Source organism: Mesoplodon densirostris, chromosome 18, assembly GCF_025265405.1.
Source record: "Mesoplodon densirostris isolate mMesDen1 chromosome 18, mMesDen1 primary haplotype, whole genome shotgun sequence".
NCBI lineage: Eukaryota > Metazoa > Chordata > Mammalia > Artiodactyla > Ziphiidae > Mesoplodon > Mesoplodon densirostris.
The window spans coordinates 11,009,454-11,027,405 of NC_082678.1; the positions used below are offsets into that span (position 1 = coordinate 11,009,454).

General features: G+C 39.6%; 1 protein-coding gene across 6 annotated transcripts in view; it reads left to right on the plus strand.

The window, feature by feature from the left end:
- Positions 1 to 17,952, plus strand: part of TANC2 (tetratricopeptide repeat, ankyrin repeat and coiled-coil containing 2) — a 363,149-nt gene that overhangs the window by 258,336 nt on the left and 86,861 nt on the right. For all 6 annotated transcript variants that reach the window (XM_060080807.1, XM_060080805.1, XM_060080801.1 and 3 more), the window contains 2 exons: positions 9,403 to 9,684; positions 14,412 to 14,545. In XM_060080807.1, coding sequence (XP_059936790.1) covers positions 9,403 to 9,684; positions 14,412 to 14,545 — 416 coding nt within the window. The remainder of the gene's footprint in view (positions 1 to 9,402; positions 9,685 to 14,411; positions 14,546 to 17,952) is intronic.

A 17,952-nucleotide genomic window follows, 5' to 3' on the forward strand; every position in this document is an offset into this window, starting at 1 on the left:
GTAAGGAACTCCAAGAATCAGTCCCTCCACTGAAGTAAGTCTGACAGAACTCTAGAGTTTTTCAGAACTCTAGAATTGCTAAGCAAAGCAAGAAAAGCAGATTATTAAACAGTACCTATAGTATGATTTTTGTCTTAAAAATAAGTATATATAATACAGACAAAACTCAGGGAAGAAAAAGTGAATTGTGTGGGGCTTCCATGGTGGCGCAGTAGTTAAGAGTCCACCTGCCAATTCAGTAGACACGGGTTCAAGCCCTGGTCCGGGAAGATCCTACATGCTGCAGAGCAACTAAGCCTGTGCGTCACAACTACTGAGCCTGCGCTCTAGAGCCCACGAGCCACAGCTACAGAGCCTACGCACCACAACTGCTGAGCCCATGTGCCATGATTACTGAAGCCCACACGCATAGAGCTCGTGCTCCCAACAAGAGAAGCCAACACAATGAGAAGCCTGCGCACCACAACGAAGAGTAGCCCCCGCTCGCCACAACCAGAGAAAGCCCGCATGCAGCAGCAAAGACCCAATGCAGCCAAAAATTAAATAAATAAAATAAAATTAATTAAAATAATTTATTTTAATTAAATTAATTGTTTTTAAAGTGAATTGTGTTTCTCTCTAGCCAGTGGGAGTAAAATTATTATTTTGTTTATCTGCTATTCCTAAATTTTCTGTAGTGAGTATGTATTACTTCCATGTAAAAAAGCAAAAATAAAATAGAACAGTTTGGCAGTTTCTCAAAAAGCTGAAACATAGAGACCTATGACCCAGTAATACCTCTCATAGACATCTACCCAAGAGAACTAAAAACATATGTACCTAAAAACTTGTACATGGGAGGACCTTCAAGATGGTGGAGGAGTAGGACATGGAGATCACCGTCTTCCCCACAGATACATCAAAAATACATCTAGGGCCTCCCTGGTGGCACAGTGGTTGAGAGTCCGCCTGCTGATGCAGGGGATACGGGTTCGTGCCCCGGTCTGGGAGGATCCCATATGCCGCGGAGCGGCTGGGCCCGTGAGCCATGGCCGCTGGGCCTGCGCATCCGGAGCCTGTGCTCCGCAACGGGAGAGGCCACAACAGTGAGAGGCCCGCATACCGCAAAAAGGAAAAAAAAAAAAAATACATCTACATGTGGAACAACACTTAGAGAACACCTACTGAATGCTGGCAGAAGACCTCAGACTTCCCAAAAGCTGTGTGGCTGACTGGGTCTTGGTACTCCGGCCAGGAGTCGGGCCTGAGCCTCTGAGGTTGGAAAGCCGAGTTCAGGACATTGGTCCACAAGAAACCTCCTGGCCCCTCGTAATATCAATCGGCAAGAGCTCTCCCAGAGATCTTGATCTCAATGCTAAGACCCAGCTCCACACAACGACCAGCAAGCTACAGTACTGGACACGCTATGCCAAACAACTAGCAAGACAGGAACACAACCCCACCCATTAGCAGAGAGGCTGCCTAAAATCATAGTAAGTTCACAGAACCGCAAAACACACCACCAGACGTGGTCCTGCCCACCAGAAAGACAAGATCCAGCCTCATCCACCAGAACACAGGCCCTAGTCCACTCCACCAGGAAGCCTACACAACCCACTGAACCAACCTTACCCACTGGGGGCAGACACCAAAAACAACGGGAACTACGAACCTGCAACCTGTGAAAAGGAGACCCCAAATATAGTAAGTTAAGCAAAATGAGAAGACAGAGAAATACACAGCAGATGAAGGAGAAAGGTAAAAACCTACCAGATCAAACAAGGAGACAGGCAGGCTACCTGAAAACGAATTCAGATTAATGATAGTAAAGATGATGCAAAATCTTGGAAATAGAATGGAGACAATACAAGAAACGTTTAACAAGGACCTAGAAGAACTAAAGAGCAAACAAACAATGATAAACAACACAATAAATGAAATTAAAAATTCTCTAGAAGGAATCAATAGCAGAATAACTGAGGCAGAGGAACAAATAAGTGACCTGGAAGATAAAATAGTGGAAATAACTACTGCAGAGCAGAATAAAGAAAAAAGAATGAAAAGAATTGAGGACAGTCTCAGAGACCTCTGGGACAACATTAAATGCACCAACATTCAAATTATAGGGTCCCAGAGGGACTGAGAAAATATTTGAAGAGATTATAGTTGAAAACTTCCCTAATATGGGAAAGGAAATAGACAGTCAAGGCCAGGAAGTGCAGAGAGTCCCATTCAGGATAAATCCAAGGAGAAACATGCCAAGACACATACTAATCAAACTATAAAAAATTAAATACAAAAAAAAAATATTAAAAGCATTAAGGGAAAAGCAACAAATAACATACAAGCGAATCCCTATAAGGTTAACAGCTGATCTTTTAGCAGAAACTCTGCAAGCCAGGAGGGAGTGGCAGCGCATATTTAAAGTCATGAAAGGGAAAAACCTACAACCAAGATTACTTTACCCAACAAGGATCTTATTCAGATTCGACGGAGAAATTAAAACCTTTACAGACAAGCAAAAACTAAGAGAATTCAGCACCACCAAACCAGCTTTACAACAAATGCTAAAGGAACTTCTCTAGGCAGGAGACACAAGAGAAGGAAAAGACCTACAATAACAAACCCCAAACAATTAAGAAAATGGTAATAGGAACAAACATATCAATAATTACCTTAAATGTAAATGGATTAAATGCTCCAACCAAAAGACATAGACTGGCTGAATGGATACAAAAACAAGACCCATATATATGTTGTCTACAGGAGACCCACTTCAGACCTAGGGACACATACAGACTGAAAGTGAGGGGATGGAAAAAGATATTCCATAAAAATGGAAATCAAGAGAAAGCTTGAGTAGCAATTCTCATATCAGACAAAATAGACTTTAAAATAAAGACTATTACAAGAGACAAAGAAGGGCACTACATAATGATCAAGGGATCAATCTAAGAAGAAGATACAACAATTGTAAATATTTATGCACCCAACATAGGAGCACCTCAATACATAAGGCAAATGCTAACAGCCATAAAAGGGGAAATCGACAGTAGCACAGTCATAATAGGGGATTTTAACACCCCACTTTCACCAGTGGATGGATCATCCAAAAAGAAAATAAATAAGGAAACACAAGCTTTAAATGACACATTCAACAAGATGGACTTAATTGACATTTAGAGGACATTCCATCCAAAAACAACAGAATACACTTTCTTCTCAAGTGCTCATGGACCATTCTCCAGGATCATATCTCGGATCACAAATCAAGCCTTGGTAAATTTAAGAAAATTGAAATTGTATCAAGTATCTTTTCTGACCACAACACTATAAGACTAGATATCAATTACAGGGAAAAAAACCTGTAAAAAATACAAACACATGGAGGCTAAACAATACACTACTAAATAACCAAGAGTTCACTGAAGAAACCCAAGAGGAAATCAAAAAATACCTAGAGACAAATGACAACAAAAACACGATGGTCCAAAACCTGTGGGATGCAGCAAAAGCAGTTCTAGGAAGGAAGTTTATAGCAATACAATCCTACCTCAAGAAACATCTCAAATAAACAACCTAACCTTACACCTAAAGCAATTAGAGAAGAAAGAACAAAAAAAAGCCCCAAAGTTAGCAGGAGGAAAGAAATCATAAAGATCAGATCAGAAATAAATGAAAAAGAAATGAAGGAAATGATAGCAAAGATCAATAAGCTAAAAGCTGGTTCTTTGAGAAGATAAACAAAATTGATAAACCATTAGCCAGACTCATCAAGAAAAAAAGGGAAAAGACTCAGATCAATAGAATTAGAAATGAAAAAGGAGAAGTAACAACTGCCACTGCAGAAATACAAAGGATCATGAGAGATTACTACAAGCAACTATATGCCAATAAAATGGATAACCTGGAAGAAATGGACAAATTCTTAGAAAAGCACAACCTTCTGAGACTGAACCAGGAAGAAATAGAAAATATAAACAGACCAATCACAAGCAGTGAAATTGAAACTGTGATTAAAAATCTTCCACAAACCAAAGCCCGGGACCAGATGGCTTCACAGGTGAATTCTATCAAACATTAAGAGAAGAGCTAACACCCATACTTCTCAAACTCTTCCAAAATATAGCAGAGGGAGGAACACTCCCAAACTCATTCTGCAAGCCCACCAACACACTGATACCAAAACCAGACAAAGATGTCACAAAAAAAGAAAACTACACTGCAGTATCACTGATAAACATAGATGCAAAAATCCAGGGCAAAATATTAGCAAACAGAATCCAACAGCACATTAAAAGGATCATACACCATGATCAAATGGGGTTTATCCCAGGAATGTGAGGATTCTTCAATATACGCAAATCAATCAATGTGATAAACCATATTAACAAATTGAAGGATGAAAACCATATGATCATCTGAATAGATGCAGAAAAAGCATTCAACAAAATTCAACACCCATTTATAATAAAAACCCTCCAGAAAGGAGGCCTAGAGGGAACTTACCTCACCATAATAAAGGCCATATATGACAAACCCACAGCCAACATCGTTCTCAATGGTGAAAAATGGAAACTATTTCCTCTAAGATCAGGAACAAGACAAGGTTGCCCACTCTCACCACTCTTATTCAACATAGTTTTGGAAGTTTTAGCCACAGCAATCAGAGAAGAAAAAGAAATAAAAGGAATCCAAATCGGAAAAGAAGAAGTAAAGCTGTCACTGTTTGCAGATGACATGATACTATACGTAGAGAATCCTAAAGATTCTACCAGAAAACTACTAGAGCTAATCAATGAATTTCGTAGAGTACCAGGATACAAAATTAATGCACAGAAATCTCTTGCATTCCTATACACTAATGATGAAAAATCTGAAAGAGAAATTAAGGAAACACTCCCATTTATTATTGCAACAAGAAGAATAAAATACCTAGGAATAATCCTACCTAAGGAGACAAAAGACCTGTATGCAGAAAGCTATAAGACACTGATGAAAGAAATTAAAGATGATAGAAACAGATGGTGAGATATACCATGTTCTTGGATTGGAAGAATCAACACTGTGAAAATGACTATACTACCCAAAGCAATCTACAGATTCAGTACAATCACTATCAAACTACCAATGGCATTTTTCACAGAACTAGAACAAAAAAAATCACAATTTATATGGAAACACAAAAGACCCCGAATAGCCTAAGCAATCTTGAGAAAGAAAAACGGATCTGGAGGAATCAGGCTTCCTGAGTTCAGACTATACTACAAAGCTATAGTCAGCAAGACAGTATGGTACTGGCACAAAAACAGAAATATAGATCAATGGAACAGGATAGAAAGCCCAGAGATAAACCCATGCACATATGGTCACCTTATCTTTGATAAAGGAGGCAATAATATACAATGGAGAAAAGACAGCCTCTTCAATAAGTGATGCTGGGAAAACTGGACAGCTACGTGTAAAAGAATGAAATTAGAGCACTCCTTAACACTGTATACAACAATAAACTCAGAATGGACTAAAGACCTAAATGTAAAGTCAGACACTATAAAACTCTTAGAGGAAAACATAAGCAGAACAGTCTATGACATAAATCACAGCAAGATCCTTTTTGACCCACCTGCTAGAGAAATGGAAATAAAAACAAAAATAAACAAATGGGACCTAATGAAACTTAAAAGCTTTTGCACAGCAAAGGAAACCATAAACAAGACGAAAAGACAACCCTCAGAATGGGAGGAAGTATTTGCAAATGAAGCAGCTGACAAAGGATTAATCTCCAAAATATACAAGCAGCTCATGCAGCTCAGTATCCAAAAAACAAACAACCCAATCCAAAAATGGGCAGAAGACCTAAATAGACATCTCTCCAAAGAAGATATACAGATTGTCAACAAGCACATGAAAGGATGCTCAACATCACTAATCATTAGAGAAATGCAAGTCAAAACTACAATGAGGTATCACCTCACACTTGTCAGAATAGCCATCATCAAAAAATCTACAAACAGGGGCTTCCCTGGTGGCGCAGTGGTTGAGAGTCTGCCTGCCAGTGCAGGGGACGCGGGTTCGAGCCCTGGTCTGGGAGGATCCCACGTGCCGCGGAGCAACTGAGTCCGTGAGCCACGGCTGCTGAGCCCGCGCGTCTGGAGCCTGTGCTCCACAATGGGAGGGGCCATGATAGTGAGAGGCCCACGCACCGCGATGAAGAGTGGCCTCTGCTCGCGATGAAGAGTGGCCTCTAAAAAAAAAAAAAAAAAAAAAATCTACAAACAATAAATGCTGGAGAGGGTGTGGAGAAAAGGGAACCCTCTTTCACTGTTGGTGGGAGTGTAAATTGATACAGCCACTATGGAGAGCAGTATGGAGGTTCCTTATAAAACTAAAAACAACTACCATACGACCCAGCAATCCCACTACTGGGCATATACCCTGAGAAAACCATAATTCAAAAAGAGTCATGTACCACAATGTTCATTGCAGCACTATTTACAGTAGCCAGGACGTGGAAGCAACCTAAGTGTCCATCAACAGATGAATGGATAAAGAAGATGTGGCACATGTATACAATGGAATATTACTCAGCCATAAAAAGAAGTGAAATTGAGTTATTTGTAGTGAGGTGGAAGGACCTAGAGTCTGTCATATAGAGTGAAGTAAGTCAAAAAGAGAAAAACAAATACCGTATGCTAACACATATATATGGAATCTAGAAAAAAAAAAGTTCTGAAGAACCTAGGGGCAAGGCAGGAATAAAGACACAGACGTAGAGAATGGACTTGAGGACATGGGGAGGGGGAAGGGTAAGCTGGGATGAAGTGAGAGAGTGGCATGGATACATATACACTACCAAACATAAAATAGATAGCTAGTGGGAAGCAGCCACATAGCACAGGGAGATCAGCTTGGTGCTCTGTGACCCCCTAGAGGGGTGGGATAGGGAGGATGGGAGGGAGACGCAAGAGGGAGGAGATATGGGGATATATCTATATGTATAGCTGATTCACTTTGTTTTACAGCAGAAACTAACACACCATTGTAAAGCACTTATACTCCAATAAAGATGTTTAAAAAAATTAGTCATTAATTTTAAAAAAGAAAAAGAAAAGAAACTTGTACGTGAATGTTCATGGTAGCATGATTCATAATAGACAAAGAGTGGAAACAGCCCAAATTTTTTTCAGCTGATAAATGGGCTAAACAAAATGTGATATATCCATATAATGGAATATTGTTCAGCAATAAAAAGGATGAAGTAGTGATACATGCTACAACATGGATGAACCTCAAAAACATGCTAAGTGAAAGAAGCCAGTCACAAAAGGCCACATATCATATGATAATATATATGTGAACCATCTCGAGGCAAATCTGTAAAGACAGAAATTCTCTGGTTGCCAGGGGCTGGGGGAAATGGGGACTAGAGAGTGACAGCTAATGGGTATGTGGTTTTTTGGGGGGCAATGATGAAAATGTTCAGGAATTAAATAGTGATGTTTGCAGCTTTGTGAATATACTAAAAATCACCAAATTGTATGCTTTAAAAGGGTGAATTTTATGGCATGTGAGGCTCAATAAAATAATGTTTAAGAAAAAATAGAATCTATTTAGCTAAGACACTAGAATTAAGAATACTTTTAGCAAGTTAAAGTCTAATTTTTCACTTAATTCGGTAATTATGTATTTTAAAAGAGTACGTTTTGATAAAGAGATGTGAATCAGGAAATTATAAGTAACCATGTAGGTGTATCTCCACAGCCTTTTTTTTTTTTTTTTTTAGTGAAAATTTGGGACATTTTAAAACTTACATAGGAAACAATTTGCTTCTATTATTAGAGTTTGGCTTTATATTTTTAATTTTTGTACTACTTTTGGAATTGTTACCTTTTTGAAAATGCTCAGCTATCATTCTAATGGCTTTCAGACAGTTTTAAATGAGTGTTTACATGAAGTGTGCTTGTGTGTGTTTTTCGAGTAAGCTGCCATCTCTAGATCCCACTTTATGATGTAGAAGTGGTTTAAGTTTGTTCTAGAGTAATATAAGCAATATTAATAGATCTAATTTCCCCCTTTATGATTTCCCTTTCTCCTGTCCTCATTCCCTTCCCACCCCTGGACTTTATTCATCAAAATATAAAATAGGGTGAGAGTGTAATACCTTGTTTTTAATTAATTCTTTCAGTAAGCATTTATTTAACGTCTACTATGTGTCAAGGTACTATGGTAAGGTAGATGATACAGAAAATGAACTTTTAAAAAATAAATAATAAAATGGGAAAAAAATGATACATCTAGAACTACTCTTGAAACAGTTAAGAAGGGAATTCCCTGGTAGTCCAGTGGTTAGGATTCCGGGCTTTCACTGCTGGGGGCCCGGGTTCATTCCCTGGTCGGGGAGCTAAGATCCCACAGGCCACACGGCGTGGCCCAAAAAAAAACAAAGAAAGAGTTACGAAGGCATTTAACTCAGATAAGGGAGGTCAGGCAGGACTTGTTTTTACCATCAATGTAATTAGAAGGTTGATCATTGAAACCAGGTTATATCTATTATGCGTTTTTAGAGAGCAAGTAGAGCTCATGCTTGGTTGGCCCTTAGCACATCTCACAACTACATAAGCACAGAAAAAAATCTGGAGAAAAGCAATAGGGATTTGTCCCCAAGATGTGTGTGTAAACCAGAATTATTTTTTGTGTTTTTTTTCGGTTGGCATGAATACAGGCATTACAGGTGCAGAGACATTAAATGAAAATTTGGTTTCTGCTTCCTTGACTGCTTAACATATTGAAAACCTTTTAAACCTTTTAAACCATCACAGTTTTTAGGTGTTTGCTTCCCTTAATATACTTACTAGATTTTTTTAAACTACCATTGTGAACTTAAAGGAGTTACTGTTTTTATTGGTACTTTTAAAGAAATTAAGTTCTCTTTACATTGCTTTCTACAGGACTGATGCTGTAAGCCATCTGGGTTCCCTGCCACACCCCGGCCTCTCCCCCAGAAACTCCAACCCTACATCTCCCCACAATCCAACATTTTGAAGGTTATCCCCAGGCATAGAAGGAGGCCTTAAGAACCCTGCATTTTGTTACTTTTGCAGGCATCCTGATTGCTGGTACCTGGGCCATCTCCATTGCTTAATAATTTTGAATATCACCCTGACTTTCTGCCTATAACGCAAACTATTACTATTTTAACTATGTTTGTGTTCTGCCAGCTACAGTATCAAATAGCTCTAGCTCACGTGCCATTGCTTATCTGTGTAGAACCAAAATTCAGAGTTTTATTATTTTCTGAATAACCCAGAATACCATGATACTATAACTCCCAGTGGTCTCCTAAACCATACTGTTTTTTTTGTTTATTTCTCGCAATGTTGATGGTTTGGCCTAAGTTCTGTGTTCTCTTATTGTTCCTTCCAGTTCGCTTTGCACCTTACAGGCCTCCAGATATCTCCCTGAAGCCGCTGCTCTTTGAAGTGCCCAGCATCACTACAGAGTCAGTGTTTGTTGGCCGGGATTGGGTTTTCCATGAAATAGATGCTCAACTTCAAAGTTCAAATGCCAGCGTGAACCAAGGAGTAGTGATCGTGGGAAACATTGGGTTCGGCAAAACCGCCATTGTCTCCAGACTGGTGGCCCTCAGCTGCCATGGAACACGGATGAGACAGATTGCCTCAGACAGCCCACATGCCTCCCCCAAACGTATGTATCCCTTTTTAAAGAACTCCATGCGGTGGGATAGGGGAGGGTGGGAGGGAGACACAAGAGGGAAGAGATATGGGGATATATGTAAATGTATAGCTGATTCACTGTGTTATAAAGCAGAAACTAACACACCATTGTAAAGCAATTATACTCCAATAAAGATGTTAAAAAAAAAACCACTAAAAAATTGTTTTTAAAAATAAAGAACTCCATGCTTCATTGCTCTGAAATTTTTTCCAGCATCTTTGTATTAAGTCTTGTATCCTTTCATTTTCTGATCTGCAAAACCTGACTGGCATGTGAGGACCATTAACTCAGAGTTGAGGGAAAGAATGTAATACTCTGTTGACATTTAACCCACGTATCCAACGGTCACCTGAGAGTGACTGAAAAAACCTTTCTCTCAGCATAAATGTACGCCTCTTCCCTCCTGACTGGCTGGCTGGTCTGTCCTTTGGATAATGACTACAGCAATTGCCTGTAAGAGCTTGTTTGCATCCATCACTGTCAGCTTTTGCTCAGCCTGTGTGCAGGCTTCTTGTTCACACCGGCACAATCTGTTTGCGGCCTTCATTTCCTTGCGATCGATGTCAGTGTTGCGCTGCTTGGGCTTGAACTTCACTGTGTCCTTGAAGGGTTTCTCCTGCTTCTGTGTGAAAAGATGCTGAGATCTCATATATATTTATGCTTCTTTCATCACAGGCAGGGTGCAGCTTAATGATCGCCATCAGGATCCTGTTTATTTGTTTTTAAAATACTTATATGGTCCTTAGTACCAGGCACTCTCTAAGAGCTTAACAAATATTAATTCATCCAACCCTCTTATCTCTTTCAGAGAGGTAGTTCCTGTTATCTTCCTTTCACAGATAAGTGGTTTAAGGCTCAGAGAGGTTAAGTAAGCCTCCCAGGTTTCATAGCCAGTAAATAGTGAAACTAGAATTTGAGCCTAAGCAGTCTGGTTTCAGAGCCCAGTGTCATCCATTCTGCTGTGCTCCCTCTCCTTATTGATGGAACTCACTTGAGTAAAGGAGATAAAAAGAAATGTATAGGGGTTCTTCCTATAACCAGTCTACCTGGCTTCTGCTAGTTATAAGACAACAAAAAGAAACTATTGCCCTGCTAGTCCAAATCAATAATCTAGCTCACCACAGATTTCCAGACAACAACCGCTAGAAATGGTTTGTTTGGGATCATAGTATTGTAGTTACAGAGTCTAGCACGGTGCTGTGGGGACTCAACAGGAACTCACTGAACACCCTCCAAACATCCTGGCTTCCTGTTGAAATTCATTCCTGTTTCACGTCGTTAAGTGGGCAGATTGCCTCTGGTAAACTTATGGACATCTGACACGTAGAAGAACTAGTGTCTAGAAAGAAAACTGGTTGGATCAAGAGTCCCATTTGCCAGGGTATGGTAAGAATTGGTATGGAAGAATTCATGTCTTAAGAGCAGTATCATGCTTAGTTTCTGGATGCAGTTTTTCTGAGGTAGATTGGCATAATGTCACGGGAGTCAAGAGCCCCCAGTTTGGCTCCAGCGCTCAAACTTACTATACTTTGTAACCTTGAGAATTTTACTTTAATTCTTTAGACCTCGGTTTTTGTCATCTGTAAAATAAGTCAGTGGGATTAGGTGATCTTTAAGATTCATTCCTGTGCTAAAATTCTGTGATTCTAAGATGTCTGCATGGTTGAAAGTAACTTTTCATACCTATTCCAGTATTTTCGTTAGAGTGCTTAGCTTAAATATCACACCAGACTACTTCTTATCTGAGTAATCCAAGAGGTTAACTATTTGAGAAGGAAAACCAGCTAGGTAATAGTCTCTCTGACTCCTCTATATATCAACCACTGTTGCAGATAACAGATGGTAGAATCATGGCTCAAGGGCAAGAAGAGCTGCTTTCTCTGAAAGCAAAGGTGCCTGGAAGTGCCCCCTCTAAGCCTGGGAGAGCAGGAGTTAATAGAAAACAGCCCATGTGCTCCCCAAAGCAGAGGTCCTTTAAAGATAGTTCATTAAGTTATTCTCTAACATCCGTTGCCTTTTACCTCCAGAGAAACTCTAAAAATACCCCATTCATGTGATAAATGTCCACATGTCAAGACTATAGATTTGGCCTGATAGTTAACTTAGAAAACTTGAAACAGTGTTAAAGGGGATCTAGTATGTGGTTATGTATTTATCAGAACTACACAGAACCAGCATTGCCTTGTCGTAATTTGATGTAATAATTTTTGTTGTCCGCTTTGATGTCCAAACTACATTCCACCTCTGCCATCTTAACCGAACCACTTAAGAATGGTCAAGAATAAGTGGTTGATGTCATTTACTGGTATTTAAATATTAATTCTGAACAACAAAATCAACTCTTGAAATTACCCCAATAGCTACACACATCTGTAAAATTTTCATTTTCTGTTATGCAAATGATTAATAATAAAACCTAACTTCAGTTTGTTTTAGAACTGGCTCTCTCATTAAATTTTCTAGTTTTGAGGACAAATGTTTTGTCTTTCTTGTATTATCCTCACGAGGTTTTGGTTAAAGCTTTTCAAATATTAGGACTCAAAAATGTTACTTTTTAAAAAAAAATCAATGATCTGTATGTTTCTATTTTATATTTCTGTTATTTCTATAAACAAATATGAACTGAATATATCTTAACCAATTTAAAGATATTTCTTTGAGAAAAAAAAAAAAAAGAAGAAGTGGTTGATAAAGAGCAAGCTGTTTTTCGACATTGATCTGTTACTCTATGAGCCGGCACTGGAAATGTCACTGGCAGTAGCAGAATTTTTTCATTAGTGAATAAGAATGATGTCTTGTCGAGAGAGAGTTGGCTTAATTTTTTACAGTTTAATTTACATTCAGCTTTGATAGGTATTTGGGATCCCACTGGCCTTCCCAACCCTAAGTCAGTGATGCAGTTGTAGTAGTAATGAAAATAGGTGAGGATTATTGGAGCTCCCCACTTCCGTTTCTGCATCCTGTGTCATTCTTTCTTCTGTCCCTCACTCCTCCACGCTGAGCAGCGCTGCTCTGGAAGACGTGAGCAGTCTAGTCTGCAGCACTGCATTGCCCGGCTCTGTCCTTCCCCCACAGACACCCAGCCCCCAGCCGCCCCCTCCTTGTCATTTCCCTGGGAAGGCACAGAGAAGCTGTCAAGGCAGGCACTAGCCTGTCATCCTGCTGTCCACCTACACCCCGTCCCAAACCTGACACCCCCATCAATCTCTACCACCACCGTCACCACCCACCCCCCAACACATACGTACAGAGAACAGAAACATTTTGTGAAAATGGACCTGTTGTGTAATCCAGGCATTATTACATTAACTACAAGTGTACTCAGTACAGTAGTTAGGGAAGTTCGGTCTAATTACAAGGCTGTATTTTCCTATCACTGAAAGTCTCAGTGTAGTTACCATTTGGATTTGACATTTGCCAACAGCTGCCATGCCCCCAAATAGCTGTTCAGTGAGTAACCCCTACCCTCCCCACTCTGCTCATTCCAGAAGTCTGTGTTGCCAGTTTGCTGTGCACACTGACTTCTCCTCCCTGTTAACTTTTATTTCTACTGTCCTCTGAGTACCAAGCAGAAAGTAAAGACACCCAGACAAAAAGGAGGGCCTCTCCAAAAGGGAACAGCTAGAAGACAGAAGGTACTCAGACACTGATTACCCACAAAACCAGATAAGGGGGAATGGGGTGGACAGAGGGAGTGAACAACAGGCATGATACAGTGACAGTCACTGAACTTTACTGCGCACATTTCTTCAGTCTTTTTCACAGCCGTCTCCCACACCTACCCTCCTACAGTTTATTCAGAACTCTATGCACTGGCCAGGGAATTTACTTTGCCAGTTGGATGGAAGAAGTCTCAATTAAGTCCTACTGGTAGGGAGTTAAATGAGAACTATTTTCCCCTATTTCTTCTCCTTTTTAGTAGCTATTGACCATCAAATAAGAGTCTACTAATTTTGTACCCATTTTTAAAATATGGTCTGTATTTATAAATAGAGTCTATAATTTCTAGTAGTAGTTAAGATGTTACCTAAATAACATGAACGAATGGAATTTTTAAAAAAACAGCTTTACTAAGCTACAATTCACGTACCGCATAATTCACCCATTTAAATGGTTCAATTCACTGCTTTTTACTGTAGTCACTGAGTTGTGCAGCAATCACCATAATCTTAGAACTTTTTCATTCCCCCCTGAAAGAAATCCCATGCCCATTAGCAGTCAGTCTTCATTTCCCCCCTAAATCCCTATCTCTACCCCTAGGTAACCACTAATCTGCTTTTTGTCCCTATGGATTTCCGTATTCTGGGCATTTCAAATAAATAGAATCGTATACTATATGGTCTTTTGTAACTGGCTCCTTTGAGTGAGTGTAACATTTCAAGGGTTATCCATGTTGTAACATATATTGGTATTTCATTTCTTTTTATTGTTGAGTAATGTTCCATTGTGAGGCTGTACCACCTTTTATCCATTCATCAGTTGATGGACATTTGGGTCCTTTCCACTTTGGGGCTATTATGAATCCTGCTTCTTTGAACATTTATGTACAGGTTTTTGCGTGGACATATGTTTTTAATTCTCTTGGGTACATACCCCTAGGAGTAGAATTGCTGGATCAAAGAACAAATGGGATTTAACCAGTCTTTCTTTAGAGTTTTATGATTATCTGATGCAAACATCTCATCTTTTTAATACAGATGTGGATGCCAACAGAGAGCTGCCACTCACACAGCCACCTTCAGCCCACTCATCCATCACCAGTGGAAGCTGCCCAGGAACTCCAGAAATGCGGAGGCGGCAGGAGGAGGCCATGCGAAGACTAGCCTCGCAGGTACAATAGGATTCTCAGGTTGCAGGCATGCTAGTTCCATTTTAACATCAAGGGGGCAATGGTAGGGAGACCCCTGGCAAAGTGAACAAAAGTATGTACAGGTGGACCATGAGAACATGGAGAAAAGTTTCTCTCTCTTTGCTGTTCCTAGAAAAATACTTCGTTATTATGGAATCAGAACCTTATTGTTGGAAAGGCCCTTAGAAATAACCAAAGTTCCACAATGAATAGATAAGGAAATTGAGACTCAAAGAAGTTGTATGATTTACCCAAGATCACAGTATAAGTAATCAATAGCTTTGTATTTTCATTCCTAGCTCAAAACTCTTCCTGCTATACCACACTATCCATAACTTCTTTATATGTTTGCATTTTAATTTTCTATTTTTATCAAAGTAACATATATACATAGTTTAGGAAATCAAATAATGTTCAAAGACTTATAATAAAAACCAGAAATTCTTTTCCCCTCCTGAGCCCACCCTCTCCCCAAAGGCAGCTACTTTCAACATTTGGAGATGTTTCTCTGATCTTTACCTCCATGTTTCTAAATAATATTCATATACTGCTATAACTTTTTTGATCAGTTTTGTACATTATCTATTGCTTCTTATTATGGATGTTGAGAATGTTAGCTCTTTCACCTTCCTTCCTCCCTCTACCATCTCAGTACAGTTATATCATGATTTTAGTCTGAATCCATGTTACAGTATTTTCAGTATTAATACTACACAAATATGGTTCACTGTGGAACCAAGGATTACATTTTCTTCTTGAGCAGTTTTGTTTTTCCTGGGTTATGAAATGCCTCATTGTAAAATTTGCTTATTTTTCTTCAAAACTATGGCTGTCATTCCATAAGCCTTAATGCTTTGTAAAATGCCTCTCAGTATAGTTTTCCACATCAGTTACATTTTTCCCCCCCTGGAAATCCTAGAGCTCTCCATCAAGCTAATCTGGACCTAGGATGCTCTCAAGTCTTACCACCTACTTGTTATCCTGGAAATTCCTGTTAACTTCCCTTTTGTGTTTGATCCCATGTCATCGTCTTTCTTGATTGTATTCCTTATTTTGACGGAGCACGTCCTCTGGTAGCTTCCTAAGAAAGAATGCATAGGAGGTAAGTTTTTTGAGACTTAACGTTCCTAAAAGCATCTTTATTCCATTCTCATACATTACTCTTTGTTTGACATAATTCTAGGTTAAAAATTATTTTCCCTCAGGATTTTGAAGGCATCCATCTTGAACTTCCAGTATTGCTATTAAATAATATGGTGCTATTCTTATTCTTAATTCTTTATATATACCTTTTTTCTCTCCAGAAGCTTTTAGAATCGTCTTTTTATCACCACTGTTCTTGGGTCTTTTTTTCATATTCTGTTGGTACCTAGTGAGCCCTGGAGATATTTTTTGATTCAGGGAAATGCTTTTGTAGTATTTATTGAAAATTTTCTCACCACCACTTCCTCTGTTCTCTCCTTCTACAACTCCTTTTAGTCAAAAATTAGATTTCCTATATTGTTACTCTTCTTAACTTTTCTGTTTCCTATATTTCTGTTTTCCTATTTGTTTTATCCACTTTTAGGAGATTTCCTCAACATTACCTTTCAATCCTTTCACAAAAAAAATTTTGGCTATCATAGTTTTAATTTCCAATAGGTCTTTTTTTCCCCCAGTTGTTCCCTTCTTTTTTTTTTTAATTGGGTTTTTTTTGTTGTTTTTTTTTGTTTTTTTTTTGTTTTGCCTGCGTTGGGTCTTCATTGCTGCACGCAGGCTTTCTCTAGTTGCAGCAAACAGGGGCTACTCTTCGTTGCGGTGCATGGGCTCCTCACTGCGGTGGCTTCTCTTGTTGCGGAACATGGGCTGTAGGCGCACGGGTTTCAGTAGTTGTGGCGTGCAGACTCAGTAGTTGTGGTTCACGGGCTCTGGAGCACAGGCTCAGTAGTTGTGGTGCACGGGCTTAGCTGCTCCTCGGCATGTGGGATCTTCCCAGACCAGGGATCAAACCTGTGTCCCCTGCATTGGCAGGTGGATTCTTAACCACTGTGCCACCAGGGAAGCTGAGATTTTTTTTTTTTAATTTTAGTTTTTGGCAGCACTGCATGGCATGTGGGATCTTAGTTCCCTGACCAGGGATTGAACTCAAGCCCCCTGCATTGGAAGCACAGAGTCTTAACCACTGGACCACCAGGGAAGTCCCTGTTCCCCTCTTTTTTATAGCATACTGTTTTTGTTTTATAGATGCAGCATGTTCTCTTATCTCTTCCTTAATAGTTAGGCACCGAAAAACTGATGGAAGCTTGTATATATTGAGAGCTTAACTATAGAGCATTAAGATGACCCACCAGCCTTTATGGGAAAACCCAGAAGTCAGTGTCCATAAGTTTTTTCCTTGCACTGTTCATCTTTTCTAGCAAAGAATCCACCAATTTCCTGGAGGATGTATAACTTGGTCACCAACGTTCTGGAGCTAGTAGGAGAAGGTGGCGGAGTTTCATCATTTAGGTTGCAGCCTTTTACCTAAGCCCCTTGTTTTCAGTCCTGCACCTGATCCTCACCTATTCTGTGTCTGGTGTTCCTAAGTCTAGATTCTCTGGTTTAGTTTCTCTAGTGATTTTAATTTCTCTTTCCTGTGGGTTTGGGGGAAGGTAGTCACCTGGCTGGGCAGGATAGGGATGGATATCTGGGAATCTAACTGCTCTTTATATAAAGTTCAAATAATTTCTGTGTTTGCAACTTCCTTCCTCACCCCCATCTTCCATAGTACCTGGTGCTTCTAACTCTTGTGCTTTTCTGAGGTTTGACAGATGATTTGGCTCCTTTCTGTTGTTAACCCCAGCCGGCATTTGTTTCACCTTCTTCTGTCTGTTAGGTTATTTAATCCTACATCTACTTTCCATCTTTATATATTATAATCTAAGATTAGAGATAGATATTCCTAATCAATGGGGTTTGCATTTCTGTTTCTTATTCTCCTTATTTTTGAGGATTTTAAGGAGAAGTATAGAGTGCAGAATGCCTGTCTCCAGTATTTAAAGAAATCTCTTGGCATGGTTAATTAGTAATGAGGAACAGGGAGCTATCTTCAATGTCATAAGGTTCTAACTTCCTCATAGAAATCCTGTCCAGCTTACAGCCAGAAACAGCATGTTTCCCCCAAATACGTTTTCAATTGTCCCCACTTATTGGTACACATCCATTTATAAATGGGCTTCTGAAAACAGTCTGAGATTTCCCTTATATTCATTGCTAACTCAGTGCAACTTTAAAAGACATCTCTGGGAGACTTCCCTGGTGGCGCAGTGGTTAGGAATCCACCTGCCAGTGCAGGGGACACGGATTCGATCCCTGGTCCAGGAAGATCCCACACGCCGCAGAGCAACTAAGCCCGTGTGCCACAACTACTG